Raw genomic sequence first — 19,513 nt, 5'->3', positions numbered from 1 at the left:
AACCACTAAACACACAAGTGTGTTTGGTGGTTTGCAGTGCACGAGTGGTGAATAATTGTTTGAATCATTTAAAGTATTTTATACAGAAGGGAGGGTTGGTCCTGTAAATGATAGCAAATGATTTGTTAACTTGCTATATATATGTAGTATTTATACACGCTTTATTCATTTTATTTATTAATGTTATATGCAAACTGTATATTGATATGTATTCCTTTGTGTATCTATTTGAAAGTGACCTTAGTACGTCTACTTCAGGGTTCATTGTTCGTCATTTGTGTGGGGATTTTTTACGATTGCGCGAACACTAAAATCAAAAGTATTACACAATTATCAAAACCTTAAACTCAAGAAGCAAACCACTGGCCCATATGTGCACCACTATAAGCACAAAGTCAGACTCACACTGTTTTGCAAAACAATACACACAGTGATTTGCAAAACACTAAACACACTTGAATACATTAGACACAGAAGTATATCATGATGTCACCTCATTGCAATTCCAAAGCACTGACTGTCAAAATGCCAAACATATGAGCCAGTCAGTAAACACAACCCGCAAATGCACATGATTGCTTTATTGTAGACACACCAATCAGGTGGAAGCACTATAAAAAAGCACCAGGTAAGTTCACCTGCCTTTACAGTAACCAAAATGGAAGGAGTCAGAATAACAGTGAGGGTGAGGATGAGAGTGAGGGGGTTGAATCCACAGAGGAGATGGGGTCCTCCTCCGTCATGCCAATATTAGCCCTTACAACACACCTCACATACTCACATTTTTAGACTGATTGCACAACATAGTCACAGCAGGTAAACAAATGCACCAGACGCAATACATTGTCATCTGAGACAATGTGTCATTCCACCGTGCTGCTCTGGTCCAGAACTGGTTTCTACACCATCCACAGTCCACAGTCCACAGTTCTATACCTTCCACCATACTCTCCTTATCCAGTTTTTCTCTGCGTGGCGGTGGAAGGATGTGGATGAAATTCTCTGGCCACATCCAGCCAGACGAAGAGATAATATCTAGTATTTTCTAAACTGTATTTTCTGTTTCCTTTATCAGATGTTTTAAATGTATTTATAGTACTATCTGTCATTTGTAACCTGTACTGGATACGGTATTGTATGTGTGTTGTTGTTTGCTGGGATAACAGTGTTATGCACACTACTGCAGACATGTTTTGTTGTGATTTTCCATGTTGACTGATTTGGGTGTATGGAGAGAAATACATTATATTTTCCTCAGTCTGCAGCATTGGTCTTGTCAAGTGTTTGGTGAACTTATTGTATATTTGCACTTTCTCTGTGTACTTTTTACATTACTCAAATCACTGAGAAGTAGAATTACTAAAAGTGTTTAAGGTTAGCAACAGCAGTGTGTAACTGGTTCAGACAGTGTGTTTCATATGGTGGCAAAATATGTTTTTTTATAAAATAGTGTATAGTTTTGAAAAGAGTGTTTCATTTTGCAAAGGGTCTGAGGTGTTTTGGTATTTGGGTGTTTGGTGTGCTAGTTGTGTGTAGTGTTTCGAGAAATCGGGCCCTGTTTTCAAAATCGTGCTTAAGCAATCGAAAAAAAACTGTAAAACAGTGTGTGTGTGTGTGTGTGTGTGTGTGTGTGTGTGTGTGTGTGTGTGTGTGTGTGTGTGTGTGTGTGTGTGTGTGTGTGTGTGTGTGTGTGTGTGTGTGTGTGTGTGTAAAATATACATATTTCAAAAGGGGTATTTCTCATATAAAGCCAGCATCAGCTCATGGTTAAAAAATAAAGAACAGATCAAATACAGTATCTTGGTAGAAGGCGACATCAGTTTAAAAAAAAAAGTTTGCAATTGCTTTTTTTCCTAGTTGCTATTGTGCAATCTGGTGGCTATCTTAAATGATCACTCCATTTACACACGTGTTTTAGTTTAGAGTTCCCCATCCTATATGCTTTGTTCAGTTTAACAGTTAAAGACAAAATGAACCATTGTATAGTGTTGTACTGTACGGTGGCGCTGAGCATTCACCAAATAAAAAAAAGTTTCAGAGCAGGATCTCGTAATTACGAGATAATATCTCGTAATTACGAGATAAGGATCTCGTAATTACGAGATAAGTATCTCGTAATTACGAGATAAGTATCTCGTAATTACGAGATAAGGATCACCCTCTCATTCATCAATAACGATGTGTGTGTGTGTGTGTGTGTGTGTGTGTGTGTGTGTGTGTGTGTGTGTGTGTGTGTGTGTGTGTGTGTGTTTGTGTGCAGACGAGGTGAACCTAGCCATAGGAAAACGTAGGCAATAGGACTTGGTTTCCGGACTACAATGGGCCCCATAATCAATACAATTATTTTAAATATTTGTTTACTGTTCATTCATTAATCAGCGATCGCATTGGGAAATGAGGGACACACTTTCACTTTGTATATGCAGTTTGTTCATTATGAGCCACCGGAGCCACCGTACTGTGTTGCCTCATCCAATCAGAATGCCCGGTGGGCTAGTTCACTTTTACCTCCTGTTTGTTACTGTATCGGAACGCAGTTTTATTGAATGCTTTGATTAAATGCAGTCGTTAAACTCGGTGTAATCCATGACTCATACAAACACATAAGAACTTTCTACAAGGAGGGCATGACAATGATAGCCATGTCAACTTTGTGCAGATATGCAGTCACTGGGACTATTCAGGAGAGAAAAGCCCAGTCGGACCTCAGCAGCTGATCACGGGCGTAAAGCCGAAAGTGTGTCCCTCAGTAGCCTACCCGATGCGATCGCTGATTAATGAATGAACAGTAGCCTAAACAAATATTTAAAATAAGTTTATTGATTATGGGGCCCATTGTAGTCCGGAAACCAAGGCTATTGCCTACGTTTTCCTATGGCTAGGTTCACCTCGTCTGCACACAAATACACACACACAGACATCGTTATTGATGAATGAGAGGGCGATCCTTATCTCGTAATTACGAGATCCTTATCTCGTAATTACGAGATCTTTATCTCGTAATTACGAGATCCTTATCTCGTAATTACGAGATCCTTATCTCGTAATTACGAGATATTATCTCGTAATTACGAGATATTATCTCGTAATTACGAGATATTATCTCGTAATTACGAGATCCTGCAGTGAAACTTTTTTTTATTTGGTGAATGCTCAGCGCCACCGTAGTACTGTACTCACGTTTGTACATTGATTGCCTACATATTTCAGGCTACTTGTTCATAGCTTCAGTGGGGACCGTCAACCAACGCAGCATGACTTGGCTAATTGAGTTGAATTGTTTGTGTTCTAAATTGTCTGAAGTGAATCAAAGCAAATATACGCTATAGCCTATGATACATGACTGTGTCAGGGAACGTCTTCATTTCAAACGTGTTAATTAGATAATGAGCAGAAAACGCCAGAGTGAGTCAGTCACTCACTTCTGATGTCGACGGAGTGTGAGTGCGCGCGTGTCTGTGTGTGTGTGTGTGAGAGAGAGAGAGAGAGAGAGAGAGAGAGAGAGAGAGAGAGAGAGAGAGAGAGAGAGAGAGAGAGAGAGAGAGAGAGAGAGAGAGAACGTGTTTTTGTGAGCGTGTGTGTGTGTGTTTGTGTGTGTGTTGAGCCTCTCTCTCTCTCTCTCTCTCTCTCTCTCTGACTCACTCTGTCTGTTCTCGGGATCGTACAGCAGCTCTCTCTCTCTCTGCTTCTCGCTGTGAGTATGAACCTTTGCTATTAAACATTACATATTATTGTACCGTTCATATTCATATCAGCATCCCGACAATTATCTTATGTTGTAAACGCCGCAGTTTTTACGTGTTTAGTGTTCGTGAGTTCCTCGGAAATGCGTGTGTGAATCCAGCGGTCTGAAGTTAGAACTGTATAGCGCACATATCACACTGTAACCCGACTGACAGGTGATCAGTTTCCCTATATGATGGAATTATTTGTTTAAACAGCAATAACAACGGTGGCGTAATTCATATGTCCCTGTCCCTGACTTTTATTTCTTATGATGACTGAGCTCTTGTCTGAAATGGTATACAGCCTAAATATTTCATTATATTGCTGGATTACTTATTGTTGTTCAATCAACATGTAAGCAGTGTTTTAATGTTGGGTGTAGACGTGATTAGAACAGCTGTTGGGTTGTTCAAGGCTATTTACAACAATTCAAGTCAATTTTTTTCAATTTTAAATGTTGTCACATAAAGTGACACCAGCTGTCAAATAAATAAACTGAAACATATTTCTGAAGTGTAGTGTAGGAGTAAAAAGGACAGTTTAAAGCAGGAAATAGCCTATACTTACAGTAAGCTATGGGACCGGTCCGATCTACCAAATGACCATAGTCTGTTTTGAATTTTTGTTTCTAATTTATTTTAACCATGAACTACATTTTAATACCATCTATGTCATATAGCACACATAAATAAAGAATGTAGCAATTAAAAAGGTTAAGTTCTGATGTTGTTTAATTTTTGTATATTTTTTGGCTTTTTTTTTATTCTTTGTGTTTCTTAAACCTTACACATAACATCACCACCAAAAAAAGGAAATGTATAATTATTATATTATCGGACAGTATCGGTAATCGGATGATATCCAGAACCCAGATATCGGAATCTGACCGTACTGAGAAACAGTGGATAGGTGTATTTCTACTTGTACAGATAGATGATCACTTTGAGGTCCATCCACTCACATGCAGCTGGTGATCATTAGACTAACTTCAACCTGGTGTTTCTTCTTCAGCATACGCTCGGCGGGTGAAATGTCCTCATAGGTCCCCTCCTAAATATGACCTATGAGCCATATTTTTACTCTCTACTTTTCCATAAACACTCCAAAGACTGTCCCCCTTGTTTACTCAGGATGTGACTATGCGCTGGTGATCAGACAGAGATGAATCAAGCCCTGACGTGTCTCTAGTCTCATTTTCACTTTAGTTTCTAGATTCAGTAGTAGGACTATGTGGCATTTGGTGAGTGATGTAGCTCTTTGAACTCTCAGGGTCAAGTAAATACACACATTGAGGCGGGACACTGCAGACAAAAACATATTTTTTATTATTGTCAATGTCAATTTTTTTGTCTATAGCTTCCATAATATGTCTTCTTTCATGTATAAACAAAAGGTTATCCTATACAGCCATCTTCAACAGCCATTATCTCAACATAAGTTTTTTTTATTTATTATCTGAAGCAAAAAAATCTCAATTTCAAAAGCACTTAAATCAACTCAACTTTCCATAAGCATTCTTAGCACTATTCTGAAGGATATCACGGAAGGATTTGTACAAATGCTTTTTAATTGTCTGATTTATTTTGTTCTTAAAAACCTGCTGAAAATGCGTTGTTTCTCCTGTTCGAACTAGCAAAACACTGTCTGTTGCACCACGTAAATCCATTCAATGTTATCATATCACATATACTGTATATCACAGATTTTAAAGCACATTTAATATATCATAATTGGTATACAACAACACAGTAACAATATGACGTGGCACACACTTCTACATTTTCACTTTTCAACTGTAACATTTTCTGCTCACACATCATGGTCACAATTCATTCAAAACTAATTGTGGCGACCTTGACCTGATCTTCTAAACGGTCAAATATTGGTCTGTACGGTGGCCCTGAGAGATCAAGTCACTGTCACTTAAGAAAACACACATAAGACAAAAATAAATGTGACAATCCATTTCTGTATTTGCTTGTATCTGCAGTGTGTGTTGTAGGCTGCTGTCATGTATTTCTATGTTGGGGCTTGTTTAGGCTTGTTTGCACATGTTTCCAGACCCACGGTCAATCAAATGCAATCAAATCACACCCACACAGACTATGCAGGTTAGCTGAGGTCTGGCATGGTAAACTCTATGGTCGTGTTCACACTTAACGGTCCGCTACTTTGGCGTGCACCGGAGTTATAACGTTTTTAAATGCAACGCTCAAACAAACGGACTATAAATTGTAAACGAAAGTCACGTGCACAGAAATGCTGTTCAGTTATTGGTCAGACAGTTAGATGAGTAAAAAGGCAAATCCCTCACAATTTAAATTTCTACCATAGCCTACATCATAAAGCAACATCAGGTTATTTTTTCATGCTGGTCTTAATATGGACCGCATATTGTAGCAGCCAAAGTCTATTAAATGTAATGCCACGAGGTGGTGGTTTATGTATATTTATTGGATAAATCAGGCTGTATTTCTTTTACTTGTGGCAAATTGTGGTAGAGCGGGTCGGCCAGTGATCCAAGGGTTGGCCGTTCGATCCCCGCCCTGCCACTTGTGTCATGGTTGTTGAATCCTTGGGCAAGAGACTTCACCCACCTTGCCTCGTGTGAATGTATATGACTGCTGTATGTTTGAGGTAGTGGTCGGAGGGGCCGTAGGCGCTGAATGGCAGACACGTTTCCATCAGTCTGCCGCAGGGCAGCTGTGGCTGCTATAGTAGTGTATGATTGTGTGTGAATGAATGGAGCCTGGAACCTTGCAAAGCGCTTTGAGTGCCTAGAAAAGCGCTCTATAAATCCAATCCATTATTATTATTATTAAATAGTGAAGACAACAATTTCATCAATTGCATCAGAAGCCTATGTTTATTGAGTTAACAGTCCAACAGCCCACCCCACCCCACCCCACCCCGCCCTAACCTAACTATTACACTATTAAGAACACAACTATGCTTTGTACATAAGTCATTTGTTGTTGGTACTCAGATATGGCGACATACGTTTGGTAAAAGCTAAGATTCTTGTGATTCAACTGATGCAAACCATTTCAATCAACCCCTCTGTTGCTGTCTAACCCTAACACTAGGCTAAGTTGACAAGAATGGTTAGAGAATGATTTACCCCTGGGCCCTGACCCAGCCCCAACAACAGCAAGTTCTACCAGCATCCAATGCGGAAGTGAGAAAAAATGCAGTTGACCAAGTGGCCGCTAACAGAGCTATTTCTCATTAACTCCCATGTTAAATAAGTCGTTTCCACAGCATTATTAAACCTATTTATGGCCTGGTCCAAAAAAACATTCTCGTCTGTATGTTTAGGTCATATCTCCATGACAAAACTGAGCGGGGTGAATTTTTTGGTTACGCTAGTTTTTAAACTATTGGAGGTTAAAATAAACAAATAATTAGGGGCGTGGCCTCTTGAGTGACAGCTAGCCGCCCGCTGACCCTCACTTCACCTCGAAGGTATAGTCAGCTAGATGGGCGTATCTCCCTCCCCCCGACGTCATATCAATGCCCTTTTTCGGTAAGAGGAAATGAGGCAGAGTAAAAATCTGACAAGATGGCAACGCGCATGGGCCAGGATGATTGGATGTAGTTAGAATAACTGAGGTTCAATTTTATATACTATCTATGGCCCTGACTCAAGAAATACAGGAATGATCCTTTAACAAAAATTAAGTCCAACTAACAGTGTGACATCTCCACAAAACTCTCTGTGTTTCTCCGTACGGCAGGGTTTACAAACTGGTGTCGCCCCCCGACACTAGCGCATGAGTTGAGAAAAAATCCCAAGAAGAGCCAAAGAAATGTTTCCGTTGTTAAATAAAGACCTAGACGTAAAGCAATAGGTATAAAATCCATGCGCTGCCACAAAGACTTACCTCATGTAGATGCACCGACAGTGTTGTTGTAATTACTCAGAATTCCTGATGGGGGTGACAGAAGTACAGACTATAGCTTAAAACTGCTAGTGTATTTACATGTAGTTCACCACTCTCCAGTAAGGCAAATGTGCACAAACACATACACAGAAGTACCAGTATTGTCGGCACCTCCTCTCAGTTTACACCTCTGTAATCCTTTCAATCCTCTTCATCCTCCTATTCCTCTCACAGAAATGTTTGTTTTCCCTGCAGGCACTCGTCTTCTTCCTCTCCTCCTCCTCTTTGTTCTGCCTTCATCCTCCAGCCGCCGACGTCAGTGGAACTTTTCAATCCCCCTTCTGATACTCAGGCTAATCTGATTATGAAGATTTCCTCTGAGGCGCCTCTTTGTCAATGACGGCCAAGATGGAGACTCCATTCTACCATGACGACTCCCCGGTTGTCCCCGGCTACAGCCAGATCGCAGACTACGAGCGTTACCAGGGAAACAAGATGCTGATGAGTAAGAAGGCCATGTCATTGGCAGGTAGTCATCACTTTCCTGGTAGTGGTGGGAGGGGCGGGAACCCCAACAATCTGGGGATGTCTGGCAACAGCTCCCTGATGACATCATCTGGGCCCTCTGCGGACATGAACCTTTTGAAGCTGGCATCCCCCGACCTGGAGCATCTCATCATCCAGTCCAACCAAGGACTGGTCACCACGAGTCCAGTGTCCAACTCCACCAACCCTTTCATGTACCGCAACCAGGCCACCAATGAACAAGAAGGATTTGCTGACGGCTTCGTCAAAGCACTGGCCGACCTCCACAAGCAGAACCAGCTGGTAGGAGGCAGCCCCATGTCCCCGTCCTCGTCTTCTGCTTCCCTACAGGCTTCCTACCAAAGGAACCTGATGTCTGCCGGAGACATGCCGGTCTACACCAACCTCAACAGCTACAACCCCGGCCCGATGGCTTACCCTGGAGGGCAGATGGGGTACGGTAGCACTCCAGGCCACGGCGGAGCCCCTCAGCCCCACGGCCGAGGCCTGGACGCTCCACAGACGGTCCCCGAGTTGCCACACCCAACCGGCGGCCCCACATCCCCACCATCCATCTCCCCGATCGACATGGAGACTCAAGAGCGCATCAAAGTAGAACGCAAGAAGCTGCGCAACCGCATAGCTGCGTCCAAGTGCCGCAAGCGTAAGCTGGAGCGGATCTCCAGGCTGGAGGACAAGGTGAAAGTCCTGAAGTGTCAGAACTCTGACCTGGCCTCCACCGCCTCCATGCTGCGGGAACAAGTCGGCCACCTCAAACAAAAGGTCATGAGTCATGTCACAAACGGCTGCCAGATCACCGTGGGATCTACCGCCAAGTCAGGAGGGAGAGCGGGAGGCACCGGAAAAGAGGACTCCAACTGCTGAAAATAAGGGTGTAAAATTGGGCCCACCGGCCAAGAGTTGACTTTTATTCCCCATTTCGCTGACACTTTCGGTCAGAGAGCGAGGTGCCAATGATGCCACAACAGGTCAGATGGATGTTTAAGGGGATTCGTTAAGCCCCTAAACAACTGTCAATCGTCCAGCCACATGGAGGCGGGGCTTAGTTGGGGAGAGAGCGAGCGGAACATGAGGAAAGTTAAAATCTGGACAAATTTGAATTTTGACAATGAGATCTCTAAGCGGCGATGGTGACAGATTTTTTTTAAGAGAAGCAGGGTCTGGCACTGGGTTAGTGTGTGAACAGGCAAGACATTCATGCAAGGTGGCAAACATATACGTAAAGGTTTCCAGTACACAAAGGGTTTAATGACAACATTATTATATTTTCCCATGTCATCTCAGTAAATAACTTTCTGGAATCACTGGAAATTGGAACGTTTTTTCAAATGTATTTATTGTATAAATATGGTCTGAATTTTTTTTACAGAATTGAGAATATTGCTCATAAAATGTAATCAAATACTGATGTAATGTCTGAGGTAATATTTAGAGTTTTCAAAAGGACAATTTCACGCAAATGTTTTTAAATCCAGTGAACACCTCACTCATGGCAAATGCTGCAGTTTCTTTTGTAGTGTGATTACTGCAATCCCTTTACTTTCTTTTAATATGCAAACCAACAGAGCTGGAGAAGAAAACAATGCTGTTTTTAGCATAACTCTTTATGGTAACTGTGATAGATCTACTGCACTCTCTTTACATGTCTGTAACTGAAGCTCAGCTCAACTCTAATATCATAGTGACTCTTTCGAAGTATGAATCGTCTGTTTCTACTGAAATGAAGAAGCCTAAAAGTAAGTTTAATCTTTCTGGTTTTCTTGCTGACCAGCTGTTTTTTTTTTGGTTGTTGGGGACTTATTTTTTTAACTTTCTGTGGATCTGGAGCAAATCAGGATGGAGGGATATGTTGAATTTAAGATCTGCCAGCGAGGACACGTGCATATGATTTGACTTTGGAAAGTGACGTGCAAAACTGACTCATATTTATTTTATATTGATCAAAAATGATCAATATTTTGATTCCTGTTTAAAAAAAAATCTTTCTTTTTTACTTTTTAACCATTGAAAAAAGAAACACCTGACTCAACTGCATTTTCATCTCAGTAGTTCATGTTTTTTTTGACTAATTGTTGATGTTACAGCAGCAGAAATATTATTGGACACAAATTTCATATTTTTATATCGCATTTATTTTCATTTCATAACGATGTGGTGCAAATATATGATGATTGGATACTATTTAATATTTTTGATTTAATATGAATCGATTTATGTGGTTTGTTTCAATGCAGATTTAAGCCCATTTCTGCTAGGGGAAAAGGAAAAATGTCTGAAGAGTGAAAATATTCATAATATTATGTCTCATAATTAACCTTCCATTTTCTCAATTTGACTTTAAAATGTAACAACTAGCTTTGATTTTATTATTGTGTCCCCCTGCCTGCAAAGAGGCTCCCACAGTTAACGACTGGTTTTCATGTACAGAAATACCTTATGCAAGTTGATTTTGAAATATCTACTGTACACAGTCTGCTTTGATACAAACAAAACAAAACACATTTCACAGTCAATTTTTACTCTCGATTGTCTATTTATATACAGTATATATATAGTATACTGTATGGTTGCTGTTGAAATGATCCTGCCGTCCATGCTAGGGTGTACCGGTCCTTCCTGGGGTCCTTTAGGAGGTTTCTGGGATGCTAGCAGAGATATCATAGGTGCGTGGAGGGGCTTCTTCAGTCTTTGAAGATGTTTTGGAATTTCCAGGTCCAGCCGAAAGTAGCCAAGGTCCTTCAGAAGGTTGAACAGGAACTTAAGGTGTATTAAAGGTCTTTGAAGGAGTTCCTGAAGTCCTTGAGGGGCTTTCATAGATCCAAGAAGAGATACTTGAATGGTTCTTACGTAAAGGCGGAGTCCGTTATTCTTGAGAATGTTTGTTGTCATCTTCTTTCTACTTGAAAAGTTTACAAACTTTTTTCTGTAAGCAGTGTCACAACTATTTGTCAATCAGATGTATTTTTTTCTTTTTAATTTCAGTGAATATCAGCTCACAATGAATGTGCCTGTGTTTGCGCTGAAACAAATCTGGTGTTAATAGCATCATAGCTAGCGACATGTCTGTCAACAGAGCCTATGGGCTGTGTATTAATACAAGATTTCTTTCAGCACATGCCCAAAACAGCCAGGTAGCAGATCATGAGGAGATATTCACTGATTTTGACAAGAATTCTCCAGAATCGCTTACTCCACCTTTAAGATCCTTGAGGAGGAGGTAAAGATCATTGATAGGCAAGCAGAGGTCCATTAGGAAGACTTATTTTATATCTTTCAGTTGGATTCAGAAAAGGGGTCAAACTGTAGGCTACTGTGTCCCAAATGTCCATGATAAGGTTTTAACAGACACTGGCCAGCCAATCAGAGAACAGACTGTTATATTGTCGTGTGTGACTTTTGAAAGTGCATTCAATAACTTTTGGTTTATGCTTTTCTTACTTAACTCAAGTTAGTAAGTCTTAGATTTATATGGTGAAAAATGACATATTGGGCCTTTAATATCAAAGTAAAGTAGCTGAATCATTGAACTAAATATAAAAGTAAACATGTGTTGTTGTTTATGCAGTGTGTTGATTGACATTTTCACACATTTTGAACCACAAACCTAATGTCACCTCTTTTTGTTCTGACTTTACTGTCCTCACAGCACATATGTATCATGTGACATCCTGTAAAATGCAGCTTTTGAGGAAAAAAAAACAACCTCTTTTTATGGGAGAAAATATGAAACTCAGCTGCTTTAAAAACGGCATTAAAAGTTATTACAATTCAAGTATGAAAAAACAGTTTTAGTTGAAGTGAGGCGCTTTGTTTTGACCAATGAGAGACTTTTAAAAAATACTGATGGCTATCATCTGGCAAATAATTATTTTTTTGATCTTGAAGGAGGCGTTTGATGCCTTTGATGATTCTATTTTTGAAAATGTATAGAAAATTGTTATTCACTTTTTTGATATGATGTGTGTGTGTGGGTGAAAGCCATTTTGATTTGACCAAAACACTAATTGTTTTTATTTATTCTGAGTATCTTTTTGTGACGTGTTTATTTCCTGCGTTGGTGAGATGTTTGTGTCAATATAACAGTGATGAACTATTCACCTGCTGCTGGTTTGCTGTTTGTACACTCACAGTCGTACGGAGTTTTCCACCAGATGTGTTGTAAAAACTACACTTTCCCGAACAAATATTCATTAGCTTCAAAAATGTAAGTAAAATACAACAATCAAAATCTAAATTCAGTGTTGAAGCCTCCATGATTTCATGTAAAACATAATAATTGGGCAGTTTTGATTAAACTTTATCATACACTTCCATTTTAGGTTTAGACACTTGAAATCCTCAAACCTGCAGATCCCCTGTAGGGTTTCTATATATTCATAAGAAGCTACATTATGTACTTGTGTAATGACAGTGAACATACTTCATGCTTAGTAACCCTGGAGCACAAAAAACGTATACGTAACCTAAAGATTGCTGAACATTTCAGCCAAATATCCTATAAACAACAATAAGAATACCTGAAAGGTCACATTTTTGTAATTTGGGTTTCTACTAGAAACTGTTTTCACGGTCTAGTGTCCAAAAAACCCTACATATTTCTCACAGTGCCATTGATGAATCTTCTCTTTTCAGTTTCTGTCTGAAATGTTCCTTGCATGGCGTTGCATTTTGAGGGACTTGCTGTGTCTCAGCAGCAGTGTTATACTTTAGGCTACGGCAGCAGCGGACTGATATTACCTAGGTTACTGACTAGTTGCTAAAAAACTAGTCCCTCAAAATGCAATGATTTATAAGATGCAAGGTTAGTTTTATTTCTAACATTATTCTATCGACACAGACATTGATAGTCTGGTGTTATAATTGATTTGCCTTGGGTGTACTATTATCAGGCTAGCCACAACCGTTGACTTGCGCTAGAATTCTGCAACTAGAAGGACTGAATGAAATTTGTTGAAAACGTCTCCAATGAAAAATAACACACTGGCTTACTTGGAAATGAGGCCCTATGTGCATAATCCCGAAGTACCTCTGTGAAAAACTATGAAAAAGTGCATTTTGCGTAATGGGTGACATGTAAAGGGGGGGGGGGGAGGGACCAATGTAAAGTCCACACACAATGTTCATTCAATGGCATCTTTATTATGAATGTGTTGCTGAACAGAAAAGCAGGGTAGGGTCCAGATCCTCCAAGGTACGCTAATAGCGCAATCAGCCCCGTTTTATTACAGTATCCACAGAGGAGTTTTCCACTATTTATATGCCTGTGCTAACACACCCACAAAGTTTGCCAGCTGGGCGCAGTTTGCCCTTGTTTTGCATTTGTATAATATCATTTGATATTTTAGCTTCTTTATAAATCTGATTGGAAATATGTAATAAACCATTAAATACATGGGCATGCAGTATAGGAGCTCAAAGATTGGGATAAGATTTCAAACTGAGAATTGACGTATTCAAAATACAGAGAGCCTACAGGTCAAGCGTTGGACTCATCTCTGTTTTATTGTTGAGCCAAACTGAGTCAGCTGTGCTAATGACAGTATTTACGGTAATCCCTCAATGCTAGATCAGTCACACTGTTATCAGTCAGACACATAAGGCCACTCCAAACAGCCTTCAGTCAGGCCACACAGACCTCAGACACAGAAACGCTTTTTAAACGCTTATAGTTTGATGATCGTAATGCTGCTGGGGTTAGGGCTTTTTTTATAACCATAAAATCAAAATTTCTTTTATTTCTATATTAACAATGGATGGAATTACTGTATGGTTAGCTGGTGAACAAAGCTGAGCTTTTCAAGAGACAGTACTGCTAGAGTTGGAAGGAGACCAAAACAAAGAGAAGCAACAGATAAGAATACACAAAGCAACCGTTTTATTATTAAACATTTTATTACCTCTATAAGGTGATACTGTGTCTGCATTTTTTCCACTGCTGCCAAGAGGCCATACAATCAATAAATGCATGTTGAAATCAGATACATATAAATGTCTACTTGTGCACAGGAGAAGTTCTTCTTCTTCGTCTGAAAGAGGAAATAAAGCCAGGCAAACAATCAGACAAACATTACCTCAGCTTAAGACTTGACACTCGATTTCACTTCAAAAAGGACGTTCATATTTTTCATCTTGATCGTTTATTCTTGGCTTTTGATACAGTACTTTGATATAATAATATAAAGAAAAAAACTACTCAAGGTTCGCCTCAATGCTTTTTACACTTTAAAGCTGGGGTATGTGATTTCTGATTAGTCAAAATTAACATGAGCTGTACACTTTGACCAATCAGAGCGAGGCTCCGATTCTAAAAAATTAAAATAAAAAATCCGATTCTCTGTTCTCATTGGCTGTTGGGACTGTCCATTCACTTTGGCACCGACGTTGTTGGTGTAGAGCGTGTCAGGGAGGGACCTTAGGGGAGGGACCAAAGAGAACAAGTGGAGCGGTTGAGGTATTTGGATTTAAATCTCTATCCCAACTGCTATTTTCTCCCCAAATTCTCCACCCCAGCTTTAACCACTACAGCACAAGCAACCTTGAATAAGCTTGACTTGAATAAGCCGTCTCAAACTCCTTCTGCTAAGGAGGACAATGCAATTTGGGGGCTCTGGCTAAATCCGGATAGTATTTTTTTCAATAACATTGAAAAAATGTGTTTTGGGAGTGGCCCATAGATAGTATATAATATGGATGTATCATCCGGGCTGACCTCAGTTATTCACACGGCCTCCAATAATCCTGGTTTATGCGCGTCGCCTTCTTGTGAGATTTTTACTCCGCCTCACGTCGGGGGGAGGGAGATACGCCCATCTAGCTGACGTATACATCCGAGGCAAAGTGAGGGACAACGGGCGGAGAACTGTCACTCAAGAGATCGCGCCAATACATTTTAACCTCCAAAAGAATAAAAACTAGCCTGCTAGAAAAAGAATCACCCCCCTCAGTGTTGTCATGGAGATATGACCTAAACATACAGACTAGAATGGTTTTGTGGACCAGGCTGTAAATAGGTTTAATAAGACTTTGAAAATGGCCTGTCAAACAAGTGAGTCAAAGAAAAATTGTTCAGTCTTGGTACCACCCCCAGTGGCCACCGGAAGGTACTACAATTTTGGTCACTTCCTTATTGGATGCTGGTAAAAATTGCTGAGGTTGGGGCTTGGAGTGGCCTTGTATTTATTCACTTCCTGATTCTCCAGTCAAACATTTAGCCACTTCCTTTCATAGATCGTGAATAACCAAGATAAAATGTAAAACATCACACTGTTACAAATGGTGTCTTTCTCAGTAAATTGAAAATGGCATAACATAGAGTTACTCCTATTATTAAGTCAGGATCAGTTGAATAAACATGTAGTCATAGACCAATAAAGTTGTTGCTCATCTGGTACTGAAGTACCTAGTATCAAACAACTATCTACACCCATTACAGTTTGGCTTCTGTCCACATTATTCCACATAAACTGCTAACTGCTTTCTTATAGAACAGCTTACATTATCATTTGACAAGGGTGAAGTAGTTGGGGCAGTATTTATTGACCTCAAAAAAGCATTTGATATGTTAAATCATGATTTCCTCATTCATAAACTTTCCAAATTAAACTTCTCCAATAACACTTAACACTGGTTTAAATCTTAAATATCTGACTGAGAACAATCTGGTAGGATGGCCTATAGGAAAGGTGGCCGACCAGTAACCATGAGGTCTCTGGTTGGATCCCAGGCAGCGGACAGGAGGGTGTTGGTAGTAAAACTAGTGGTGGCTACTATTACATGTACGGTGTCCATGTTCTCTATCATTGTGTCCTTGAGCAAGGCACTTTACCCCCAATCTGCTCCAGCGGCGCTTTACTATGGCTGACCCTGCGCTCTGACCCCCTCCAAAGTGTGGTAAGAGGGGATACGAGAAGAATGAATTTCGATGTACCTTGTGTAAATTGACAAATAAAGAAACTTAAAAAAAATGTGTTGCTGTCAACAATGAGACATCATCCATTTTAAAAACTAGAGCAGGAGTACCACAGGGTTCTGTTCTTGGTCTGCTTCTTTTTAGTTGATATATTAACAACTTGCCATATTCATGTGTTGCAGCTGGTTTTCAAATGTATGCGGATGACGCAGTGATACATGTGTCTGGTAAAACTTCTTGTTCAGCTTCTACACAGCTGCCATGTCACACAGTCCATCACACCTTACCCTGAATCTCAAGAAAACTGTGTCAGTCTGCTTTTCCTGTAAGGCTTGATCATCAACAGAAGCTAATGAGTTAGATCTACAGATTAAAGGACAACCTATTGAGCAGCTCTCAGAGGTAAAATACCTCGGCCTTATCTTAGAATCACTCCTACAACTTAAAACACATGTTGGAATGGTGAGCAGGGCTGCAAAAGCAAACTTAAGACACTTTCAGAATGATCAGACTGTTTGCCGTTTCATGCTGCAAACAGCATTGTATATGTGCTATGATTTTCTCACCTTTAAAGCGGCAACGAGTAACATTTAAATATCTTTTAAACAGCCTCATGTTTCCTCTCATAATCATAAATTACCTTTAACAGCAAACGAGACCATCAGTGCAAAGAAAGACGTTTTTATATAGTTTTTATTACTGCATTTGATCTGGTCGTACACCCAGTCCGATTTTCGGTTCACGCGTGCATGCTCTATGGTCACATATCCGCATTGGTCGCAGATTTCAGTGAGGCGCAGCAGCGCGATGTGAGAAGCCTATCCCTCCAGGTGAGGGAAGGGGAGCGGGAGCCTTGTTTGAGACAGTTGTTTGTCGTCATAATGACTGATAACGGGGCTGAACCATCAAAGAAAAAAAAGAAAATGCAATGAAGAAAAGCTAAAATGGAGAGTGATAGGCGGACGGGAGGGCGTTGCCAAGCAACGTATACACAATTTCACGGAGCGAAACTAGACTGCAGTGTTTACTCCTAAATGAATGAGCGGTAGCCTACTAAAGCAAAGTTTACTTTGCCTCACCAGCATCATCAGATGACCATTATTCATCTGAAATAGTCATTATTTACATCATAAACACATTACCTCATCGTGATCCATACCATTACTAACTAACTGCCATCTCTCGTTCATTCGCTTTGTGTGAGGACACGGGGACTCATTCAGCTCCGTGAGAGGTGACAATGCATCAACTCATTGCAATCAGGTGTGTTTAGCACTTACTGGCATTAGTTGATGCTCTCCACTCTCTCACGGAGCCGAAAAGAGTCCGGTGCCCTCACACTTTCAACACACGGACACGCACCACGCACCATATTGCTTCCTGATTAATTGAATCTTTCACTCCCTGCACGAGCTAGGAAACAGCTTCACGACAGCTGGCGTCGTAAAAATACTACCGCTTTTGTTCAAAGGTGTCGCCAACGTGCCGACTTACTCGTTGTAACTTTAAGGTCTACAACATCAAGCCCCTTTTTTTCAATTTTAGGGAAAAACACATACATTTGGAAAACAACGGAACAAAACAGTTAGGTCACAGAAGAGAGGGCATAATAAAGCTTAACATCTACAATCAAGACACGTTACGGGTTACATTCCTAGTACTCTTAAAAGGGGATGGACACAAAATCAGAGTATCACCAGCATGTCATCACAATTCAGATAGTCCTTATAGTCCAAATGAAGTCAATCCAGCATAGAAAACCAAAGTGGCTGAGTCTTAATGGCTTTTATCCAATGCCTCAAAGTCCAGTGTAAGTTCAATCAGACCAAACACAGATGAAGAAGTAGGAGGGGAGGGAAAACATTTAAATAAATAAAACGGTACATTCCAAGTGATAGTGCTAGTAGAACACGTATTTGTCTTACTAATGTGATGACCATTTTAACCAGTACTAGGCCCTACTTAAATTTATCAAGCCCCTTTTTGATGATATATAATCAAACAATCAAAATTCTAGACAGGAAACCAATCACATCATTGCCATGTTCTAAAGAAATTAAATATGTTAAGTTTTGGATCTTAAACTGATTGATAAATACCTATAATCAGGTGCTCAGGGACCTTGTGGTTCCTTCCAGAGCTTGTTGCTCACGTGGAGCAACAGTGGGAGTTTTCAGGTAGCCTACCCCGGCACTAAACCCCATTAGGACAAAAAGCCTTCTCAGTCAAGGGAATTAAAATCCGGAATTCAACAGAACTCAAATTGTATCCTGAGTTTGATCATTTTAAACTAAAACTGAAATCTTTTATTAGGATGAATCAGGCCTGTTTACATGGAAAATTGGAATTATCTACTAATTATTTATGTTCTACTGTATCATAGTCTTTTTGGTTTGCTTGTTTTAGTTGTTTTGTGTGTTGTTTTTTGTATTCCTTGTCTGAAAGATGTACTGTTTCATTTATGTTGTGTGTATTGTTCTGCCTCAGCTACAGACAGGCGTTGCCTATTAGCCTAAGCTCTAATGATGAGGTGTTTGGCCTTGATGTATGCTACACACTTGTCCCTATGTAAATACACATTAAAATAAAATAAATTGTGATGCTGCTTACTGAGAGAATGCTAGGTAGCTAGTGAGTTGACTGAGCATAGTTTTTCTCTTTGGTCATACTACTGATAAACGTAAGCTCCTGGGTGAAGAGAGTGAGTTCTATTTGTGGGTGTGGCTTATTACAGGTGTGGGTAGTGCTAAGTTAGGTTGGTAATGAGGTGGCTTTCCCCATATGACATCATAAGGGGAGATAAATCTGACTGGGGTTTTTGAACACAGGTTTTCAGAAAGGTGGAGGTGGAAAAAAAGAGAGGAGTGTTTTTTTTCTCATACTTTGGGAGTCTCTAGACCCACCGTGGACACGTATTAATGTTGAATAAACATGACCTTTACAAATCTCTCAATCAGCTGTATTTGCATGTCGTGATTTAATGAAGAATTGATCTGGATTCCATGGAAACGTTGAGGACATTTTTTAAGGAGTAAAATCCAGTGTTTTGGTTGGTAACGAAGCCAAAAAAAAAAAGAGTAACAAGAGACCCATCCAGCTGTTGAGCAGCTTCTCGTCGTCCTGTTTGAACCTCTTTCAGACTCACAGTGTTTTGTGTCCCACCGTTTTGGTAGAAAACGTTGTGTTGCAGTTTTTTCCATATTCTGCTCCAGATGGAGTGACCCACTTACTGAGAGAGAGAGAGAGAGAGAGAGAGAGAGAGAGAGAGAGAGAGAGAGAGAGAGAGAGAGAGAGAGGCGCTGTGCCATTTCTGGTGACTAATACCCCCTCCACCCACACCTCAAAACACACACACACACACACACTGGGAGAGCTGTATTGGTGTGTTCGCTGCCTTGTTGTTTCTCGGTGTTTCTGCTCTCTGATGATTCCGTTTGTTAAAAATAAA

General features: G+C 40.2%; 1 protein-coding gene across 1 annotated transcript; it reads left to right on the top strand.

Annotated features, from left to right (window-relative positions):
* Window positions 1-3,641: 3,641 nt before the first annotated feature.
* On the top strand, window positions 3,642-12,331 carry june (JunE proto-oncogene, AP-1 transcription factor subunit). Its single transcript, XM_080046171.1, has 2 exons — window positions 3,642-3,694; window positions 7,866-12,331. The coding sequence occupies exon 2, from the start codon at window positions 8,007-8,009 to the stop codon at window positions 9,018-9,020; it is 1,014 nt and encodes a 337-aa protein (XP_079902297.1). The 5' UTR covers window positions 3,642-3,694; window positions 7,866-8,006; the 3' UTR covers window positions 9,021-12,331.
* The last annotated feature ends 7,182 nt before the right edge of the window (window positions 12,332-19,513 follow it).

This window comes from Ammodytes marinus, assembly GCF_949987685.1.
Source record: "Ammodytes marinus genome assembly, chromosome: 18".
In the NCBI taxonomy this organism is placed as follows: Eukaryota; Metazoa; Chordata; class Actinopteri; order Uranoscopiformes; family Ammodytidae; genus Ammodytes; species Ammodytes marinus.
Note: the sequence above shows the minus strand (reverse complement) of the source record. Positions and strands in the feature narration are given on the sequence as shown.